This window comes from Hyla sarda, chromosome 8 (genome assembly GCF_029499605.1).
Source record: "Hyla sarda isolate aHylSar1 chromosome 8, aHylSar1.hap1, whole genome shotgun sequence".
NCBI lineage: Eukaryota > Metazoa > Chordata > Amphibia > Anura > Hylidae > Hyla > Hyla sarda.
The window spans coordinates 88,568,169-88,587,750 of record NC_079196.1 but is presented as its reverse complement, the minus strand read 5'-3'; the positions used below and the strand labels follow the sequence as shown (position 1 = coordinate 88,587,750).

At 44.7% G+C, this 19,582-nt stretch overlaps 1 protein-coding gene across 6 annotated transcripts in view; it reads left to right on the top strand.

The window, feature by feature from the left end:
* CPS1 (carbamoyl-phosphate synthase 1) overlaps positions 1–2,822 on the top strand; it is a 132,109-nt gene extending 129,287 nt beyond the window's left edge. For all 6 annotated transcript variants that reach the window (XM_056535427.1, XM_056535426.1, XM_056535429.1 and 3 more), the window contains 2 exons: positions 9–138; positions 1,686–2,822. In XM_056535427.1, coding sequence (XP_056391402.1) covers positions 9–138; positions 1,686–1,784 — 229 coding nt within the window. In that variant the 3' untranslated portion in view covers positions 1,785–2,822. The remainder of the gene's footprint in view (positions 1–8; positions 139–1,685) is intronic.
* Positions 2,823–19,582: the final 16,760 nt, after the last annotated feature.

Below are 19,582 nucleotides of genomic sequence, written 5' to 3'. Positions count from 1 at the left end.
TTATACAGGTTGATCAAGGAAGGCAGCATTGATATGGTCATTAACCTGCCAAACAACAACACAAAGTTTGTGCGTGATAACTTCCTAATAAGGAGGTCTGCAGTGGACAGTGGAGTTGCTTTACTTACCAACTTCCAGGTGAGTCACAGTTATCTACACAGACATGTATAAAGGTAAAGTAGACCACTCACATAGGATGCAGATTAAATTCATACTGTCCAACCCTTCCCTCTAACAGGGCAGCAGATCTCATAGATATACAGTATCTAAATATCTAATGAGTATGTCCTACTTGAAAAGGGTGATAACTATAAAATAAATGCCTGTTCAAGGATCAAGGATACAGGACAAATCTTAAATATATAAATGAGTTAAAGATTACTTCCCTATTCAGACAAAATTGATTAATGGCCTATCAACATCTGATCAGCAGGGCTCCAACAACCAGCTATTAAAGGTGTACTCCACCCCTATCATCTTATCCCTATCCAAAGGATAGGGGATAAGATGTCAGATCGCGGGGGTACCGCCGCTGGGGAACCCCGGGATCTTCGCTGCAGCGCCCCGCTATCATTACTGCACAGAGCAAACTTGCTCTGTGCGTAATGACCGACGATACAGGGAGCATCATGACATCACGGCCCCGCCCCCTCGTGCTGTCACGGCCCAACCCCTTGATGCAAGTCTATGGGAGGGGGCGTTATGGCCGCCACACCCCCTCCCATAGACTTATATTGAGGGGGCGGGGTGTGACATCACGAGGGGGCGGGTCCATGACATCACGATGCTCCAGCCCCTGTATTGCCCATCATTACGCACAGAGCGAGTTTGCTCTGTGCAGAAATGATAGCTGGGTGCTGCAGCGGAGATCCCGGGGGTCCCCAGCGGTGGGACCCCCCACAATCTGACATCTTATCCCCTATCCTTTGTCCTAGTGATTGCAACCTGGGAAAAATCTGTGACAACAGTCATTTTGTATGCTGTTAAAAATAAATATTGGGGTTAAAATCACAGAAGAATTGTGAAAAAACCATCACACCCACTTACAGACACTATATTATGAACTACACTAACTTTACAGCCCCTGTAGCATAGTCAAATAAAAACAATTTCTGGAATACCCCTTTAATCTTTATAGAGTCTGTGGTGTTCTCACCATTGCCACAGCTTCTACAAACAGCTAAAAAGTGGGGGTGCTAAGAGTCGGAACCCTCCCAATCAAATACTGATGGAACCACAGGTTTCATGTAGGGTCTAATAATTCAGCAGCAGTTCCTATGAATTAAATAAATATGCATTTGCTTTAAGTGCACATGACATGACTATATTTTATCTGTGAATTAACAACATTATATTGTGGACAGCTATACAAAGGTAAAATTGTGCTGTACATTTCACCCACTCCTTGTTCACATTTAATTTGAACACTTACTTCTAGATGTTGCTACATCAACCATTCATTTCTCATATTATGGGAACTCTATAAAATGTTTCTCTCTGACTACAGCAAATGAACATTTAATCAATATTACTTACTGTGCAGCTAACAATTCACATGCAGCATATTAATGCTGTCAGGTCAGCCAAATAGCACATTCACATTTCCCTCCGGTCTACATAACTATAAATGATGTGTTTTTTGGTCCTGGTAATTTGTTGTCATAATCTTTACCTATATTTTCTAGGTGGTCAAACTGTTTGCTGAAGCTATTAAATATTCCGGAGACCTGGATGCTAAAAGTCTTTTCCACTACAGAAAAATTGGGGGTGCCAAGTCCTCATAAGGAGCCCAAACTTTTCTAAAGCAGCTTTCATAACCGAAAGGACCGTCTCACTGAAGGAGATCTTTTCTTGATCATTTGTTTATTTTCAATTGTATTTGACATTGTCTTAAGAAGACACTAAGATGTTGCTAAGAGGATTTGAACATGTGAAATCTGAACTCTGCTGGGGAAAAAAAATAATTATATATTTGTTTAAATAATTCTTAGTATACAACATGGATTGCCATTTAGAGTCACCCCTACAATTTCTATATCACCATATAAACATAAAACATACATATCTTAGGCCATCACATTCTATATAGTTACATCTTAATTCTACCATAGTGTATGGACTTTTGAAAGGATTTGACATCATCAAAGTGAAAATGTTAAGATACAAAAATACTGATAAAATATCTCCATCTCCAAGCACCAGTACAGTACAGTACATGGCAGGTCATTTAAAACATCTTTCATAGGCTGTATAGTATCACAAACACAGTAGTGTAGCTTCTCATACTTTGTCTATAATAAACCCCATATTAATTGGGTTTGATTTCAGCATTGTGTCCAGAAATCCTAAATCTATAAGCTAAAAATCTAACATCAAATCTATCATTGGTTATGTACTGTTTGCTCTACATTATATAATCTAGGATATCCTAAATATATTTTTATTAGGCACATCCTATATAGGTTTGTGAAACTGTAAAAATGTACCTACATATTTGGTCTTAGATACAAGGAGACCAAAGAAAACAGTATATTGAGAATGTAAAAATGGAACTGTACAGTTATTTGGCTAGATCCATGTTTGGCAGAGAGTAGCACTAGTCTGGAGCCTGTAACATATAAACCACCTACAGTAACAGTACTAACTTTTCAGGGACAAAGTACTAACCTTGGATAATGTTTATACTGAACCCATCTATAAAAATGTGCACATTGTAATGATGATAAGCCATTTCTAAGTTGAACACAAACTTTTTAAACATGGCTGTTACAAAGAAGCAAATGTTAAATGGAGGATCCTAATAATTGAATGTGAAGAAATAAAGCAGCCTTTTTCAGTATGATGTCTCCTCCTGTTCTTTTGTCATGGAACCATATCTATCTATCTAAATATCTGTCTGTCTATTGTCTTGATTATTCCAGAAACATTGCTCAAAAGTCTTAATGCTGGAGGCTAGAACATTGTGGTAGGCAGGGATTAATGATGTGTAGGGTAGACTGTAGGGTGGTGTAACTGAGGAGTATGTTCGTGATGTCAGGAATGTTAACCTTCAACACTTCAAGGTTAACCCCTTAAGGGCGTACATGTAAACTCTGTGACCGCTCCCCTTCTATGACATGTGGTTAGGAGCTGAGTACAAGTCAGAGTGTGGTGGTCCCAGCGGGTATCAGATCATGCCCAGAGTTAAAGGGGTACTCCGCCCCTAGACATCTTATCCCCTATCCAAAGGATAGGGGATAAGATGTCAGATCGCCGCGGTCCCGCTGCTGGGGAGCCCTGGGATCCCCGCTGCGGCACCGCGCTATCATTACTGCACAGAGCGAGTTCGCTCTGCACGTAATGACAGGCAATACAGGGGCCGGAGCATCGTTACGTCACGGCTCCGCCCCTCGTGATGTCACGGCCCGCCCCTTTCAATACAAGTCTATGGGAGGAGGCATGGCGGTCGTCACGCCCCCTCCCATAGACTTGCATTAAGGGGACAGGCCGTGATGTCACGAGGGGCGGATCCATGACGTCACATGCTCCATCCCCCGTATCGCCCGTCATTACGCACAGAGCCGGGGCTCCCCAGCAGCGGGACGGCGGCGATATGACATCTTATCCCCTATCCTTTGGATAGGGGATAAGATGTCTAGGAGCGGAGTACCCCTTTAACACCTTAGGTGCCACGATCAAAGTTGATCTCAAATGAAATAAAAAAAAAAACTCCCGGCAGATCAGCAGTGCTGATTGGGACATCATGATTTCACTGCCCTTACCTATCTCCTTGTTGTCCGATCAGTGCTCTGAAGCTCCAGTTAGCCATGGCAGGCTGGAGCAATGGGGCACCGATAACACTGATCGATGCTTTGCTATGGCATAGCATTGTTCAGTGTATAATCTAATGAATGCATTTTTTTTAAGTGTACTTTGCCAAAAAATTGTGCAAAAAAAGTAAACAAAAGTCTATAAATGTGAATGAATCCCTAATAAAAGTGTGAATCACCCCCTTTTCCCATCAACAAATAAAAAAAAGTATGTTAACACATATGTGGTATGCGTTAAAGTGTGTGTAAAAGTCTGAACTTTAAAAATATAGGGGGGAGATTTATCAAAACCTGTCCAGAGGAAAATTTGCTTCTTTAATTTTTGAAAAGGCCCGCGAAAAATGAAAGAAGTGATCTGATTGGTTGCTATGGGCAACTCAGCAAATTTTCCTCTAAACTGGTTTGATAAATCTCCCCCATAATTTAAATTAAACCGCATGGTGAATGGCGTATATGTTTTTTTGGTCACATTGTATACTCCAAAACTATCAAAAAGTCCAATCAAAACAAAAATGGTATCGATAAAAACTACAGATCACGGTGCAAAAAAATGAGCACTCATTTAACCCCGTATACAAAAAAATAAAGAAGTTTAAGGGATCAGAATAACACTTTTTCAATTTTTAACAATTTTAAATGTACTAATTTTCATAGAAAAAGTTAGATATTTAAAAAAAAAAGTAAAACAAAACCTATATAAGTTTTATATCCTTTTAATCATGTGTACCTACAGAATCATGATAAGATGTCATTATTACCGAAAAGTGCACTACGTAGAAATAGAAGCCCCCAAAAGTTTCAAAATTGTGTTTTTATTTTTCAATTTTTGCACACCAATGATTTCGTTTTTGGTTTTGCCGTAGATTTTGTGGTGAAATGACTGATGTCATTACAAAGTGAAATTGGTGGCTCAAAAGTCAAGCCCTAATATGGGTCTGTAAGTGGAAAATAGAAAGCTCAAAATCTATAGAGAAGAAGTAACCTGGCACTGATATTTAATCGTGGTTCTATGTCTGCAAGGTCTCGATGTCTGTTCTGCTATTAGCATAAATGCGGTGGTGCTTACACTATATGAGTGCTAGTCACTGTGTGTACAAACATATAAGAAAGAAACAAAAGACGCGGATCACTCACCACTGCTGTATCCTTTATGCCATGCACATGGGCTCAGATGTCTATATACAAATGGATTTTACAGCAGGGCAGAAGGTGCTGGTAGCACGGTCCAGAGCAACGGCGCCGTTTAACGCCTTCAAGGCGTTTCTTCAAGCCTGAAGAAACGCCTTGTAGGCGTGAAACGGCGCTGTCGCTCTGGACGGTGCTCCGAGCACATTCTGCCCTGCCGTAAAATCCGTTTGTATATAGACATCTGAGCCCATGTGCATGGAATAAAGGATTCAGCATTGCAGCAGTGGTGAGTGATCCGCGTCTTGCAACAGCTGGAGGCACACTGTTTGGAAAAGACTAGTATTTAAAATTCTATTATGTATTTATTTCTCATTAACATATGTGTTTATTCAGTGAGGTTTACATTATCATCGTCTACACATCACAGACCCTGCTTGTTTGCTTACTGTATTAATTCTATATTAATTTAGAACTCAGATTTCCTACTGAAATTACTGGAGTGTGGCAATGTTATTAGCCTTCAGCGTGACAGTTTGTGTGAGCACTCATCAGAGGGGAGGGGGAGCCTCCTCTACTATGTATTTATTTCCTGTACAATAGACTATATCAACATATCCCATTGCTGTACAGAGATTGTCAGCATTTACATCAACCACTGTCCCCAGTGGGGTTCACAAACAAGTTTTTTGTCTATTAATAGGATATTTTTTGTTGTGGCCGAAATGTTGCAATAAAAGACTACAGATTTTGCATTCCATTGGAGTCTGCCATCTAAATGCTGTAAAGGAATAGAGAGGGCGCTGTTACGCCGAGCGCTCCGGGTCCCCGCTCCTCCCCGGAGCGCTCGCTACACTCTCGCTCCCGCAGCGCCCCGGTCAGATCCACTGACCGGGTGCGCTGCGATACCGCCTCCAGCCGGGATGCGATTCGCGATGCGGGTGGCGCCCGCTCGCGATGCGCACCCCGGCTCCCGTACCTGACTCGCTCTCCGTCGGTCCTGTCCCGGCGCGCGCGGCCCCGCTCCCTAGGGCGCGCGCACGCCGGGTCTCTGCGATTTAAAGGGCCACTGCGCCGCTGATTGGCGCAGTGGTTCTAATCAGTGTGTTCACCTGTGCACTCCCTATGTATACCTCACTTCCCCTGCACTCCCTCGCCGGATCTTGTTGCCATTGTGCCAGTGAAAGCGTTCCCTTGTGTGTTCCTAGCCTGTGTTCCAGACCTCCTGCCGTTGCCCCTGACTACGATCCTTGCTGCCTGCCCCGACCTTCTGCTACGTCCGACCTTGCTTCTGTCTACTCCCTTGTACCGCGCCTATCTTCAGCAGTCAGAGAGGTTGAGCCGTTGCTAGTGGATACGACCTGGTCACTACCGCCGCAGCAAGTCCATCCCGCTTTGCGGCGGGCTCTGGTGAACACCAGTAGTGACTTAGAACCGGTCCACTAGCACGGTCCACGCCAATCCCTCTCTGGCACAGAGGATCCACCTCCTGCCAGCCGGCATCGTGACAGTAGATCCGGCCATGGATCCCGCTGAAGTTCCTCTGCCAGTTGTCGCCGACCTCACCACGGTGGTCGCCCAGCAGTCACAACAGATAGCGCAACAAGGCCACCAGCTGTCTCAACTGACCGTGATGCTACAGCAGCTACTACCTCAGCTTCAGCAATCATCTCCTCCGCCAGCTCCTGCACCTCCTCCGCAGCGAGTGGCCGCCTCAGGCCTACGACTATCCTTGCCGGATAAATTTGATGGGGACTCTAAGTTTTGCCGTGGCTTTCTTTCACAATGTTCCCTGCACTTGGAGATGATGTCGGACCAGTTTCCTACTGAAAGGTCTAAGGTGGCTTTCGTAGTCAGCCTTCTGTCTGGAAAAGCTCTGTCATGGGCCACACCGCTCTGGGACCGCAATGACCCCGTCACTGCCTCTGTACACTCCTTCTTCTCGGAAATTCGAAGTGTCTTTGAGGAACCTGCCCGAGCCTCTTCTGCTGAGACTGCCCTGCTGAACCTGGTCCAGGGTAATTCTTCCGTTGGCGAGTACGCCGTGCAATTCCGTACTCTTGCTTCAGAACTTTCCTGGAATAATGAGGCCCTCTGCGCGACCTTTAAAAAAGGCCTATCCAGCAACATTAAAGATGTTCTGGCCGCACGAGAAATTCCTGCTAACCTACATGAACTCATTCATCTAGCCACTCGCATTGACATGCGTTTTTCCGAAAGGCGTCAGGAGCTCCGCCAGGATATGGACTTTGTTCGCACGAGGCGTTTTTTCTCCCCGGCTCCTCTCTCCTCTGGTCCTCTGCAATCCGTTCCTGTGCCTCTCGCCGTGGAGGCTATGCAAGTTGACCGGTCTCGCCTGACACCTCAAGAGAGGACACGACGCCGCATGGAGAATCTCTGCCTGTACTGTGCCGGTACCGAACACTTCCTGAAGGATTGTCCTATCCGTCCTCCCCGCCTGGAAAGACGTACGCTGACTCCGCACAAAGGTGAAACAGTCCTTGATGTCAACTCTGCTTCTCCACGTCTTACTGTGCCTGTGCGGATATCTGCCTCTACCTTCTCCTTCTCCACTAAGGCCTTCTTGGATTCCGGATCTGCAGGAAACTTTATTTTGGCCTCTCTCATCAACAGGTTCAACATCCCAGTGACCAGTCTCGCCAGACCTCTTTACATCAATTGCGTTAACAATGAAAGATTGGACTGTGCCGTGCGTTACCGCACGGAACCCCTCCTAATGTGCATCGGACCTCATCACGAAAGAATTGAGTTTTTGGTCCTCTCCAATTGCACTTCCGAAATTCTCCTTGGACTACCCTGGCTTCAACACCATTCCCCAACCCTGGATTGGTCCACAGGGGAGATCAAGAGTTGGGGTACCTCTTGTTTCAAGGACTGCCTTAAACCGGTTACCAGTACTCCCTGCCGTGATCCTGTGGTTCCCCCTGTAACCGGTCTCCCTAAGGCCTATATGGACTTTGCTGATGTGTTTTGCAAAAAACAAGCTGAGACTCTTCCTCCTCACAGGCCTTATGACTGTCCTATTGACCTCCTCCCGGGCACTACTCCACCCCGGGGCAGAATTTATCCTCTGTCCGCCCCAGAGACTCTTGCTATGTCTGAGTACATCCAGGAAAATTTAAAAAAGGGCTTTATCCGCAAATCCTCCTCTCCTGCCGGAGCCGAATTTTTCTTTGTGTCCAAAAAAGATGGCTCCCTACGCCCTTGCATTGACTACCGCGGTCTTAACAAAATCACGGTAAAGAACCGCTACCCTCTACCTCTTATCTCTGAACTCTTTGATCGCCTCCAAGGTGCCCACATCTTTACCAAACTGGACTTAAGAGGTGCTTATAATCTCATCCGCATCAGAGAGGGGGATGAATGGAAAACGGCATTTAACACTAGAGATGGACACTTTGAGTATCTGGTCATGCCCTTTGGCCTGTGCAACGCCCCTGCCGTCTTCCAAGACTTTGTTAATGAAATTTTTCGTGATCTCTTATATTCCTGTGTTGTTGTGTATCTGGACGATATCCTGATTTTTTCTGCCAACCTAGAAGAACACCGCCAGCATGTCCGCATGGTTCTTCAGAGACTTCGTGACAATCAACTTTATGCCAAGATGGAGAAATGTCTGTTTGAATGTCAATCTCTTCCTTTCCTAGGATACTTGGTCTCTGGCCAGGGACTACAAATGGATCCAGACAAACTCTCTGCCGTCTTAGATTGGCCACGCCCCTCCGGACTCCGTGCTATCCAACGTTTTTTGGGGTTCGCCAATTATTACAGACAATTTATTCCACATTTTTCCACCATTGTGGCTCCTATCGTGGCTTTAACCAAAAAGAATGCCAATCCTAAGTCATGGCCTCCTCAAGCGTAAGACGCCTTTAAACAGCTCAAGTCTTCCTTTTCTTCTGCTCCCGTGCTCTCCAGACCTGACCCATCTAAACCCTTCCTATTTGAGGTAGATGCCTCCTCAGTAGGAGCGAGAGCGGTCCTTCTACAAAAAAATTCTTCCGGGCATGCTGTTACTTGTGGTTTTTTTTCTAGGACCTTCTCTCCGGCGGAGAGGAACTACTCCATCGGGGATCGAGAGCTACTAGCCATTAAATTAGCACTTGAGGAATGGAGGCATCTGCTGGAGGGATCAAGATTTCCAGTTATTATTTACACCGATCACAAAAATCTCTCCTATCTCCAGTCTGCCCAACGGCTGAATCCTCGCCAGGCCAGGTGGTCTCTGTTCTTTGCCCGATTTAATTTTGAAATTCACTTTCGGCCTGCCGATAAGAACATCAGGGCCGATGCTCTCTCTCGTTCCTCGGATGCCTCGGAAGTAGAGCTCTCTCCGCAACACATCATTCCTCCTGACTGCCTGATCTCCACTTCTCCAGCCTCCATCAGGCAAACTCCTCCAGGGAAGACCTTCGTCACTCCACGCCAACGCCTCGGAATCCTCAAATGGGGTCACTCCTCCCATCTCGCAGGCCATGCGGGCATCAAGAAATCCGTGCAACTCATCTCTCGTTTCTATTGGTGGCCGACTCTGGAGACGGATGTTGTTGATTTTGTGCGGGCCTGCACTGTCTGTGCCCGGGATAAGACTCCTCGCCAGAAGCCCGCTGGTCTTCTTCATCCTCTGCCTGTTCCCGAACAACCTTGGTCTCTGATTGGTATGGACTTTATTACAGACTTACCCTCATCCCGTGGCAACACTGTTGTTTGGGTGGTCGTTGATCGATTCTCCAAGATGGCACATTTCATCCCTCTTCCTGGTCTTCCTTCTGCGCCTCAGTTGGCAAAACAATTTTTTGTACACATTTTTCGTCTTCACGGGTTGCCCACGCAGATCGTCTCGGATAGAGGCGTCCAATTCGTGTCAAAATTCTGGAGGGCTCTCTGTAAACAACTCAAGATTAAATTAAACTTTTCTTCTGCTTATTATCCTTAATCCAATGGGCAAGTAGAAAGAATTAACCAGGTCCTGGGTGATTATTTACGGCATTTTGTTTCCTCCCGCCAGGATGACTGGGCAGATCTTCTACCATGGGCCGAATTCTCGTATATCTTCAGAGTTTCTGAATCTTCTTCCAAATCCCCATTTTTCGTGGTGTACGGCCGTCACCCTCTTCCCCCCCTCCCTACTCCCTTGCCCTCTGGTTTGCCCGCTGTGGATGAAATAACTCGTGATCTTTCCACCATATGGAAAGAGACCCAAAATTCTCTCTTACAGGCTTCATCACGCATGAAGAAGTTTGCTGATAAGTAAAGAAGAGCTCCCCCCATTTTTTCTCCCGGAGACAAGGTATGGCTCTCTGCTAAATATGTCCGCTTCCGTGTTCCCAGCTACAAATTGGGACCACGCTATCTTGGTCCTTTCAAAATTTTGTGCCAGATTAATCCTGTCTCTTATAAACTTCTTCTCCCTCCTTCTCTTCGTATTCCTAATGCCTTTCACGTTTCTCTTCTTAAACCACTCATCATCAACCGTTTCTCTCCTAAACTTATCTCTCCCACTCCTGTCTCCGGTTCTTCAGACATCTTTCCAGTAAAGGAGATACTGGCCTCAAAAAAGGTCAGAGGAAAAACCTTCTTTTTGGTTGACTGGGAGGGCTGTGGTCCTGAAGAGAGATCCTGGGAACCTGAGGACAATATCCTAGATAAAAGTCTGGTCCTCAGGTTCTCAGGCTCCAAGAAGAGGGGGAGACCCAAGGGGGGGGGGGTACTGTTACGCCGAGCGCTCCGGGTCCCTGCTCCTCCCCGGAGCGCTCGCTACACTCTCGCTCCAGCAGCGCCCCGGTCAGATCCACTGACCGGGTGCGCTGCGATACCGCCTCCAGCCGGGATGCGATTCGCGATGCGGGTGGCGCCCGCTCGCGATGCGCACCCCGGCTCCCGTACCTGACTCGCTCTCCGTCGGTCCTGTCCCGGCGCGCGCGGCCCCGCTCCCTAGGGCGCGCGCGCGCCGGGTCTCTGCGATTTAAAGGGCCACTGCGCCGCTGATTGGCGCAGTGGTTCTAATCAGTGTGTTCACCTGTGCACTCCCTATGTATACCTCACTTCCCCTGCACTCCCTCGCCGGATCTTGTTGCCATTGTGCCAGTGAAAGCGTTCCCTTGTGTGTTCCTAGCCTGTGTTCCAGACCTCCTGCCGTTGCCCCTGACTACGATCCTTGCTGCCTGCCCCGACCTTCTGCTACGTCCGACCTTGCTTCTGTCTACTCCCTTGTACCGCGCCTATCTTCAGCAGTCAGAGAGGTTGAGCCGTTGCTAGTGGATACGACCTGGTCACTACCGCCGCAGCAAGTCCATCCCGCTTTGCGGCGGGCTCTGGTGAACACCAGTAGTGACTTAGAACCGGTCCACTAGCACGGTCCACGCCAATCCCTCTCTGGCACAGAGGATCCACCTCCTGCCAGCCGGCATCGTGACAGGCGCTACCTAGCGCATTACCACTAAAAACCAGGGTGAACAGAGGTAATTACAATGCTCACCCAGAATGTTACACTCGCCAAGTGTAACAATGGAAAATAACTTGTGTGTAAGTATGCCGGCAGCCGGTCCACCTTCAGAAAGATGCACAAGGAAAACAAGGAGCCTCCAAGGAGGTGGCGGACATTAGGAGGCGCTGGACACACTCGGAGGGTAAAATCAACTTTAATCACCCATCATGCAACGCGTTTCACAGATTATCTGCTTCATCAGGCATACTCAGGTGAGTAAAAGCATTCTATATATAGGGAACTGGGTGGTTAGCCCTCCAGGTGAGCCAAGGAGGGAATTAACCCTCAAGGCTCCACTGGAGGGGAACCACCCAGTATACAAAGATACACATACGAATAAACAGAAAAGGGGGAAAATTTCACATATGAACAATACATATAGAAAGGAACATGTATAAAAAGATATATATATATATATATAGAAATAATATGTTCATATATACAGGAATGCAGGGGTGAAAAAACACCTAGCTAACTAGCAACTATGTTCAATAAGGTAGAGTATTACACCAAAGGCAGCTAGTAGAGAGTAATGATGAATAAAAAAAAATTTAAAATAAAAAAAAAAAATTATGAAAAAAATACTATTAATATAACATAGAGCATAATATATATAAAACACAAAATTATACATATTACCGGGCATTTTCTATTCTCTCGTTAAATCCTCCTGGAAATAAAGTACCTAAAGTAAAAATCCAAAATTACTCTCTATTAATCAGTCTCTGAAATCTATTGCGGATGTGATCTGGAATGGTTTCAAAAATGATTAGTTTGATGCTATTAATATCTTTATTGTGTTTTAATGTAACATAGTGTGAAACGCTATGGAGAAGAAAATTTCTGTTGATATTTGACCTGTGTTTGTTCATGCGGGACAGCACGGCCTGAACCGTGCGGCTCACATATTGCATGCCACAAACACAGGTCAATAGGTATATGACGTATGAACTGTCACAAGGTACTTTATTTCCAGGAGGATTGAACGAGACAATAGAAAATGCCCGGTAATATCTATAATTTTGTGTTTTATATATATTATGCTCTATGTTATCTTAATAGTATTTTTTTCATAATTTTTTTTTTTTTTTTAATTTTTTTTTTATTCATCCTTACTCTCTACTAGTTGCCTTTGGTGTAATACTCTACCTTATTGAACATAGTTGCTAGTTAGCTAGGTGTTTTTTCACCCCTGCATTCCTGTATATATGAACATATTATTTCTATATATATATATATATATATTTTTTTTTTTATATATCTTTTTATACATGTTCCCTTCTATATGTATTGTTCATATGTGAAATTTTCCCCCTTTTCTGTTTATTCGTATGTGTATCTTTGTATACTGGGTGGTTCCCCTCCAGTGGAGCCTTGAGGGTTAATTCCCTCCTTGGCTCACCTGGAGGGCTAACCACCCAGTTCCCTATATATAGTATGCTTTTACTCACCTGAGTATGCCTGATGAAGCAGATAATCTGTGAAACGCGTTGCATGATGGGTGATTAAAGTTGATTTTACCCTCCGAGTGTGACCAGCGCCTCCTGATGTCCGCCACCTCCTTGGATGCTCCTTGTTTTCCTTGTGCATCTAAATGCTGTGACCTACTCTTCTGTGACTGTTTGTATACTGGCCATCTGGAGGTCTACTTGCAGAGTGGCTGGGACCTGTTGCCGTCTTCCACTTTCAATTCATGTAACTAGGGAGTTAGGTAGCCAGGTTTGTGAGTAGGTAGTTATATAGACAGCAACAGAAGAATAGAGCAGCACACTGCTAGCACAAAGATATAGATAAAACATGAGTATATAGATACAACATTAAAAGCTATACAGCTATGGTGTAATAAATGGAAATATAAAATTATGAAGTTATGAAATAGTGAGGTACTTAGCTTGCAATTTGGCGGCCAAATAGCTTGGACCGTCCCACCGCGATAAGGTGACCTCAAATGGGACGGACTCTACACTATGAATATGCCTCTGTGTGATCAGTTCAGCAGGCATTGCAGGATCGAAAACATCCATACACATTATATACACCTGATAGAGGTGGGTGGGGTGCAAGAGTCAACATGGAGGTAGCCACTCCCCAGCATGTACAATACAGACAAAAGGATATGTCAGCTAGCTCTATTAATTCCAAACTATTATATATGGACCTGACTTACAGGTGCAAGCTGCTGGCCTAAATATACAGCAACAGAAGAATACAGCAGCACACTGCTAGCACAAAGATATAGATAAAACATGAGTATATAGATACAACATGAAAAGCTATACAGCTATGGTGTAATAGTTATGTAGAAAGGTATGTAAGTAGGTAGTTAGGCAAGCAGGTATGTAGGTAGGTAGTCAGGTATATAGTTAGGTAGCCATAAATGTAGGTGGTTAGGTAGTTACAAAGCTAGATATGTAGTTATGTAGCCAGGTATGTATGAAGTAAGACTGACAGGTATATAGGACAGGTATTAAGGTAGTTAGGTAGCCAGGTATGCAGTAAGATATCCAGGTATGTAGGTAGGTAGTTAGGCATTTAGGTATGTGTGCCAGATTAAGTAGCCAGGTATGTAGTTGGGCAGACAGGAATGTGGGGTCAGTCAGGTGTCTGGGGGCAGCCATATACATGGGCCAGGTATGTGAGGGCCGCCAGGTATTACAGGGGTGGCCAGGTATATGGGTCATGTATGTGGGGGCAGCATCCAGGTATGTGGGTCAAGTATGTGGGGAAATCCAGGTATGTGGGAGCAGCCATTTATGTGGGAGCATCTAGGTATGTGGGGGTGGCCAGGTATGTGGGGAAAGCCAGGTATATGCGCCAGGTATGTTGTCCAGGTTTGAGGTGGTCCCCTTAACCCTCCCCTCCATTTTGAAATAAAAAAAGTTAAAAACTAAACAAAAAGTGATACTCCTCTGTCCTACACAGCAATCGCCACAGCTTTACTGCCTACCGTGTTCTCCAGCCTCCACAGTGCAGGCGCCGATAAGTGACGTCATCGGTGCCCGTACTGCGTGGCGAAGGCCAGAGGTCACGTCTCCTTTCTGTGTAGGCCGCAAATGCGGCTCACACTGAGAGGAAGCTTTCAGCTGTATTCACGTGAACCATGTACACGGCTGAAAGTTGGGCTCGCTTGCCAGGGGGTCCGGAACAAGTGAAGCAGAATTTGCATGTTAGTAACATTATGGCCCTTATTTACTAAGAGTTGAGTGTAGGTTTCTTTGTGAATTTTAATTCCCTACAATTTATTTTCCATGGTATTTACTAAGGTTTCCTACATTTTCCACTTTCCCTACATTTTGCTTTTGTAACACATGTTCTGATCTGTTGGGTTTTCCTCAGCTCAAATCCACCACATTTTATGTGGAAACCTTAGTAAATATGTTGGGTTTTTGTGAAAATGTCGGGAACACGCCCCTTTTCAGAGACCACACCCCATTTTCATGGCGGCCATGCCCCTTTTTCGGGTTTTCTTAGCAAAATGGAGAGTTCGTCAGGGTTTTTTCAATTCTGGCGCAAATTCTGGCGCAAAATCTGGCACAGACAGAAATTCTGGCGCAATGCAACAGAATCTGGTGCACAACCCGACAAAACATATCGGGTTTGCAATAGTAAATGAGGGCCTATGGGGGACATGTATAATTTCCAATGTATAATAGAAGTTTTTTACCCCTCTGCCTGTTGTGTAAATTTGGTGCAGCTGCGATAAATTTATCATTCTTGTGCAGCTACTTTCTTGAATTGCGTTTAAATTTAGAATTCTCCTCAGAGCATAAATTTACACCGCAGCTCTATTTAGTAGGAGCTTTGTCTGCAGCGTATCTGCACCTAAACAGTAAGTGTGTCCTCGTTATTAGTTTTAGAATTTTTTTCCTTCATTATGTAGAGTTTTAATCTCACAATAATACCACTTTTTGCACCCAATTATAACACATCAATTATACCAATGTCCTTATTCTTCATTTAACATCTGTGACACCCCTGTGCAAATCACCTCAAATGTACATGGTGCACTCTACCTTATGGGCCTTGTTGTGCACCCGCAGAGCACTTTGCGCCCACATATGTGTTATCTCCGTACTCTGGCTAAATTGTGTCCCAAAAAATGGGGATCTTTTTTCCCATTTACCTCTTGTGAAAATGTAAAGTATGCGGCAATACCTGCATGTCAGTGTAAATAATTTTATTTTTATACACTAACATACTGGTGTAGACTCCAACTGTTCCTTTTCATAATCGGTAAAAGGAGAAAAAGTCCCCCAAAATCTGTAAGGCAATTTCTCCCGAGTACGGCGATACCCCATATGTGACCCTAAAATGTTGCCTTGAAATACGACAGGGCTCCGAAGTGAGAGAGCGCCATGTGCATTTGAGGCCTAAATTAGGGTTTTGCATAGGGGTGGACATAGGGGTATTCTATGCCAGTGTTTCCCAAACAGGGTTCCTCCAGCTGTTGCAAAACTCCCAACATGCCTGGACAGTCAATGTCTGTCCGGCAATACTTGGAGTTGTTGTTTTGCAACAGCTGGAGGCTCCATTTTGGAAACAGTGCCGTACCAGACGTTGTTCATATTTATTGGGGAGGGGAGGGGGGCTGTGTAGCGGTATGTGTATATATAGTGTTTTTTACTTATTTTATTTAAGGGTAGTGTAGTGTAGTGTTTTTAGGGTACAGTCACACGGGCGGGGGTTGACAGCGAGTTTGCTGCATCTCAATCTTGCAGCACTCCCTGTAAACCTCCGCCCATGTGAGTGTACCCTGTCCATTCACATTGGGGGGGGGGGAGGGGGGAGAAACATCTGAAGGGTCAGATGTTGACAAACTACAACTCCCAGCATGCTTGGGCAGTCTGGGCATGCTGGGAGTTGTAGTTTTGCAACAGCTGGAGGTCCACAGTTTGTAGACCACTGTATAATGGTCTCCAATCTGTGGTCTTCCAGATGTTACAGAACTACAACTCCCAGCATGCCTCGACAGAGTGGGCATGCTGAGATTTGTAATTTTGGAACATCTGGAAGAGCACAGATTGGAGACCATTATACAGTGGTCTCCAAACTGTGGCCCTCCAGATGTTGCAAAACTACAACTCCCAGCATGCCCAGATGGTCAAATGGTAAGATGGCTGGCTATCAGTAATAGCCACCATCTTACCGGGCGCTGGGGAAAAGTATACCGGAAAGCAGTAAATTTTAAAAATAAAAGGAGAATGATCTACAGTGTTAAGTGGATTACAAAGCTATTTTAATGTGACGGAGCTTGTTCAATGATAAGTAAGTTATCAAACATTTCCTATGTAACTGTATTAAATTGTTGGAACATAAAATAACAATACCAATATACAAGTGATCTAATGAATAACTGAACTGTAAACAAATATTCTATATGCAAATTATTTTAAAAGTGCTTTGGAATAACCAAGGAGTAAAAAGCAATATAAAGCAAACCAAATGAGGAATTGAGATAGGAAAGTTAAAACATTCTGGTGGTTCCTTAGTAGAACTTTCCTTCAGAAATAGAAAGGATCGCTACGTGCAGTTAAAGTTGGCTTATATTTATGGGAAAAAGACGCACTTGCGTCAACATTTTTAGTGCAAAGGAAAAGAACGCAGGTAATAAATCCATGTGTACTATATATGCAGCTCCAAGGTACCCTGATTCAGCCACATCTGGAGGACATGCTCTACCAAAACTTGCGCAAAAAAATGGGAAAAAAAAGCGCTTGCGCAAAATTTTGCGCAAAAAAATACACACAAAACAGGGGTAAAATCTTTGATACATGTCCCCCTATGTGTCTACCTTAATAAGTGTACTGAGGAATCCTGCTTTTGAAGAATTCTGAAGGAAACTGCAGAAAATTTAGAAAAAACTTGGAATTCTGCAAAATGAATGCAGGCATGGAATTTCTTCAGAATTGCAGAAATTATGCCATGTGAACATACCCTTATACAGGTAATATAATTATGGTCAGCGCATCAGGCATTATCACAATTATGTCATCTGTGAAAGACTAAGGATATCCTGAAAACATGACCTCAGTCACAGTAACTATTCACAATATTGAGACTCCAACATTATCAAAAAAAATATATATATATCTCCTGAATGCACCAAACGTATCAGTGACATTTCAACCGGGCCAGTTTTAGGCTTAGCGTGGCCCTGGGCAAAATCAAAAGTAGGGCCCCAAAAGTCGTAATAGTGCACTAACCAGATTTGCTAGTTTTTGGTTACTTCAAATACCATAAAAAATATCTAAAATGCAATTGAAAAGTCCAATCAACACAAAAAGGGAACCGATTAAAACTACAAATAATAGCACAGAAAATTACCCTCATACATCCCCATATACAGAAAAATAAAAGAGTTATAGGGATCAGAATAGTACAATTTTATATTTTTGTATAGTTCCCCCTACATTTGGTTGTCTATATAGTTCCCCCCACATTAGGCTGGCAGCATAGTTCCCCCACATTAGGTTGGCAGTATAGTTCCCCCCCACATTAGGTTGGCAGTATAGTTCCCCCCACATTAGGTTGTAGTGGGGACAGTAGTTTCCCCACATTAGGTTGTAGTTCCCCCACATTAGATAGGCAGTATAGTTCCCACACATTAGGTTTGCAGCATATTTCCCCCACATTAGGTTGGCAGTATAGTTCCACCACATTAGGTTGGCATTATAGTTCCCCCACATTAGGCTGGCAGTGTAGTTCCCCCACATTAGATTGGCAGTGTAGTTCCCCCACATTAGGTTGTAGTTCCCCCAAATTAGGTAGGCAGTATAGTTCCCCCACATTAGGTTGGCAGTATAGTTCCCCTACATTAGGTCTGTAGTATGTTCCCCCACATTAGATTGTTGTTCCCCCACATAAGGTTGGCAGTATGTTCCTCCACATTAGGTTGCCAGTATGTTCGCCCACATTAGGTTGGCAGTATAGTTTCCCCACATTAGGTTGTAGCTCCCCCACATTAGGTAGGCAGTATAGTTCCCCCACATTAGGTTGGCAGTATAGTTCCCCCACATTAGGTTGTAGTTCCCCCACATTAGGTAGGCAGTATAGTTCCCCCACATTATGTAGGCAGTATGTTCTCCCACATTAGGTTGAAGTTCCCCCAAGGTAGGCTGGCAGTACAGTTCCCCCACATTAGGTTGCAGTCCCCCATAGTAGGTTGTTGTTCCCCCACGTTAGGTTGGCAGTATAGTTCCCCCACATTAGGTTGTAGTTCCCCCACATTAGGTTGGCACTATAGTTCCCCCACAATAGGTTTTAGTTCCCCCACATCAGATTGGCAGCACAGTTCCCCCACATTAGCCTGGCAGTATAGGTCCCCCACATAAGGTTGGCAGTATAGTTCCCCCACATTAGGTTGTAGTTCCCCCACATTAGGTTGGCAGTATGTTCCCCCACATTAGGTTGTAGTTCCCCCACATTAGGTTGGCAGTATGTTCTCCCACATTAGGTTGGCAGTATGTTCTCCCACATTAGGTTGACAGTATGTTCCCCCACATTAGGTTGTAGTTCCCCCACATTAGGTTGTAGTTTCCCCACAGTAGGTAGGCAGTATAGTTCCCCCACATTAGGTTGTAGTTCCCCCACATTAGGTTGGCAATATGTTCCCCCACATTAGGTTGTAGTTCCCCCACATTAGGTTGGCAGTATGTTCCCCCACATTAGGTTGTAGTTCCCCAACATTTGGCTGGCAATATGTTCCTCCACATTAGGTTGTAGTTCCTTCACCTTAGGTTGGCAATATGTTCCCCCACATTAGGTTGTAGTTCCCCAACAGTAGGTTGTAGTTTCCCCACATTAGGTAGGCAGTATAGTTCCCCCACATTAGGTTGTAGTTCCCCCACATTAGGTTGACAGTATGTTCCCCCACATTACGTTGTACTTCTCCCCCATTAGGTTGTAGTCCCCCACATTAAGTTGGCAGTATAGTTCCCACACATTAGGTTGTAGTTCCCCCACATTAGGTTGGCAATATAGTTCCCCCACAGACATACAAACTTCAGCCATACACAGTGTACTGCGTGCACTGCCCCACTTCAGTGCTCCATCCACCGCTCCACCTATAGGCCATAGCAGTAGGTCCCGGGACCAGATGAGAGGTGATCGGAGCACCGAAGCTGACGTGTAGCTGGCAACT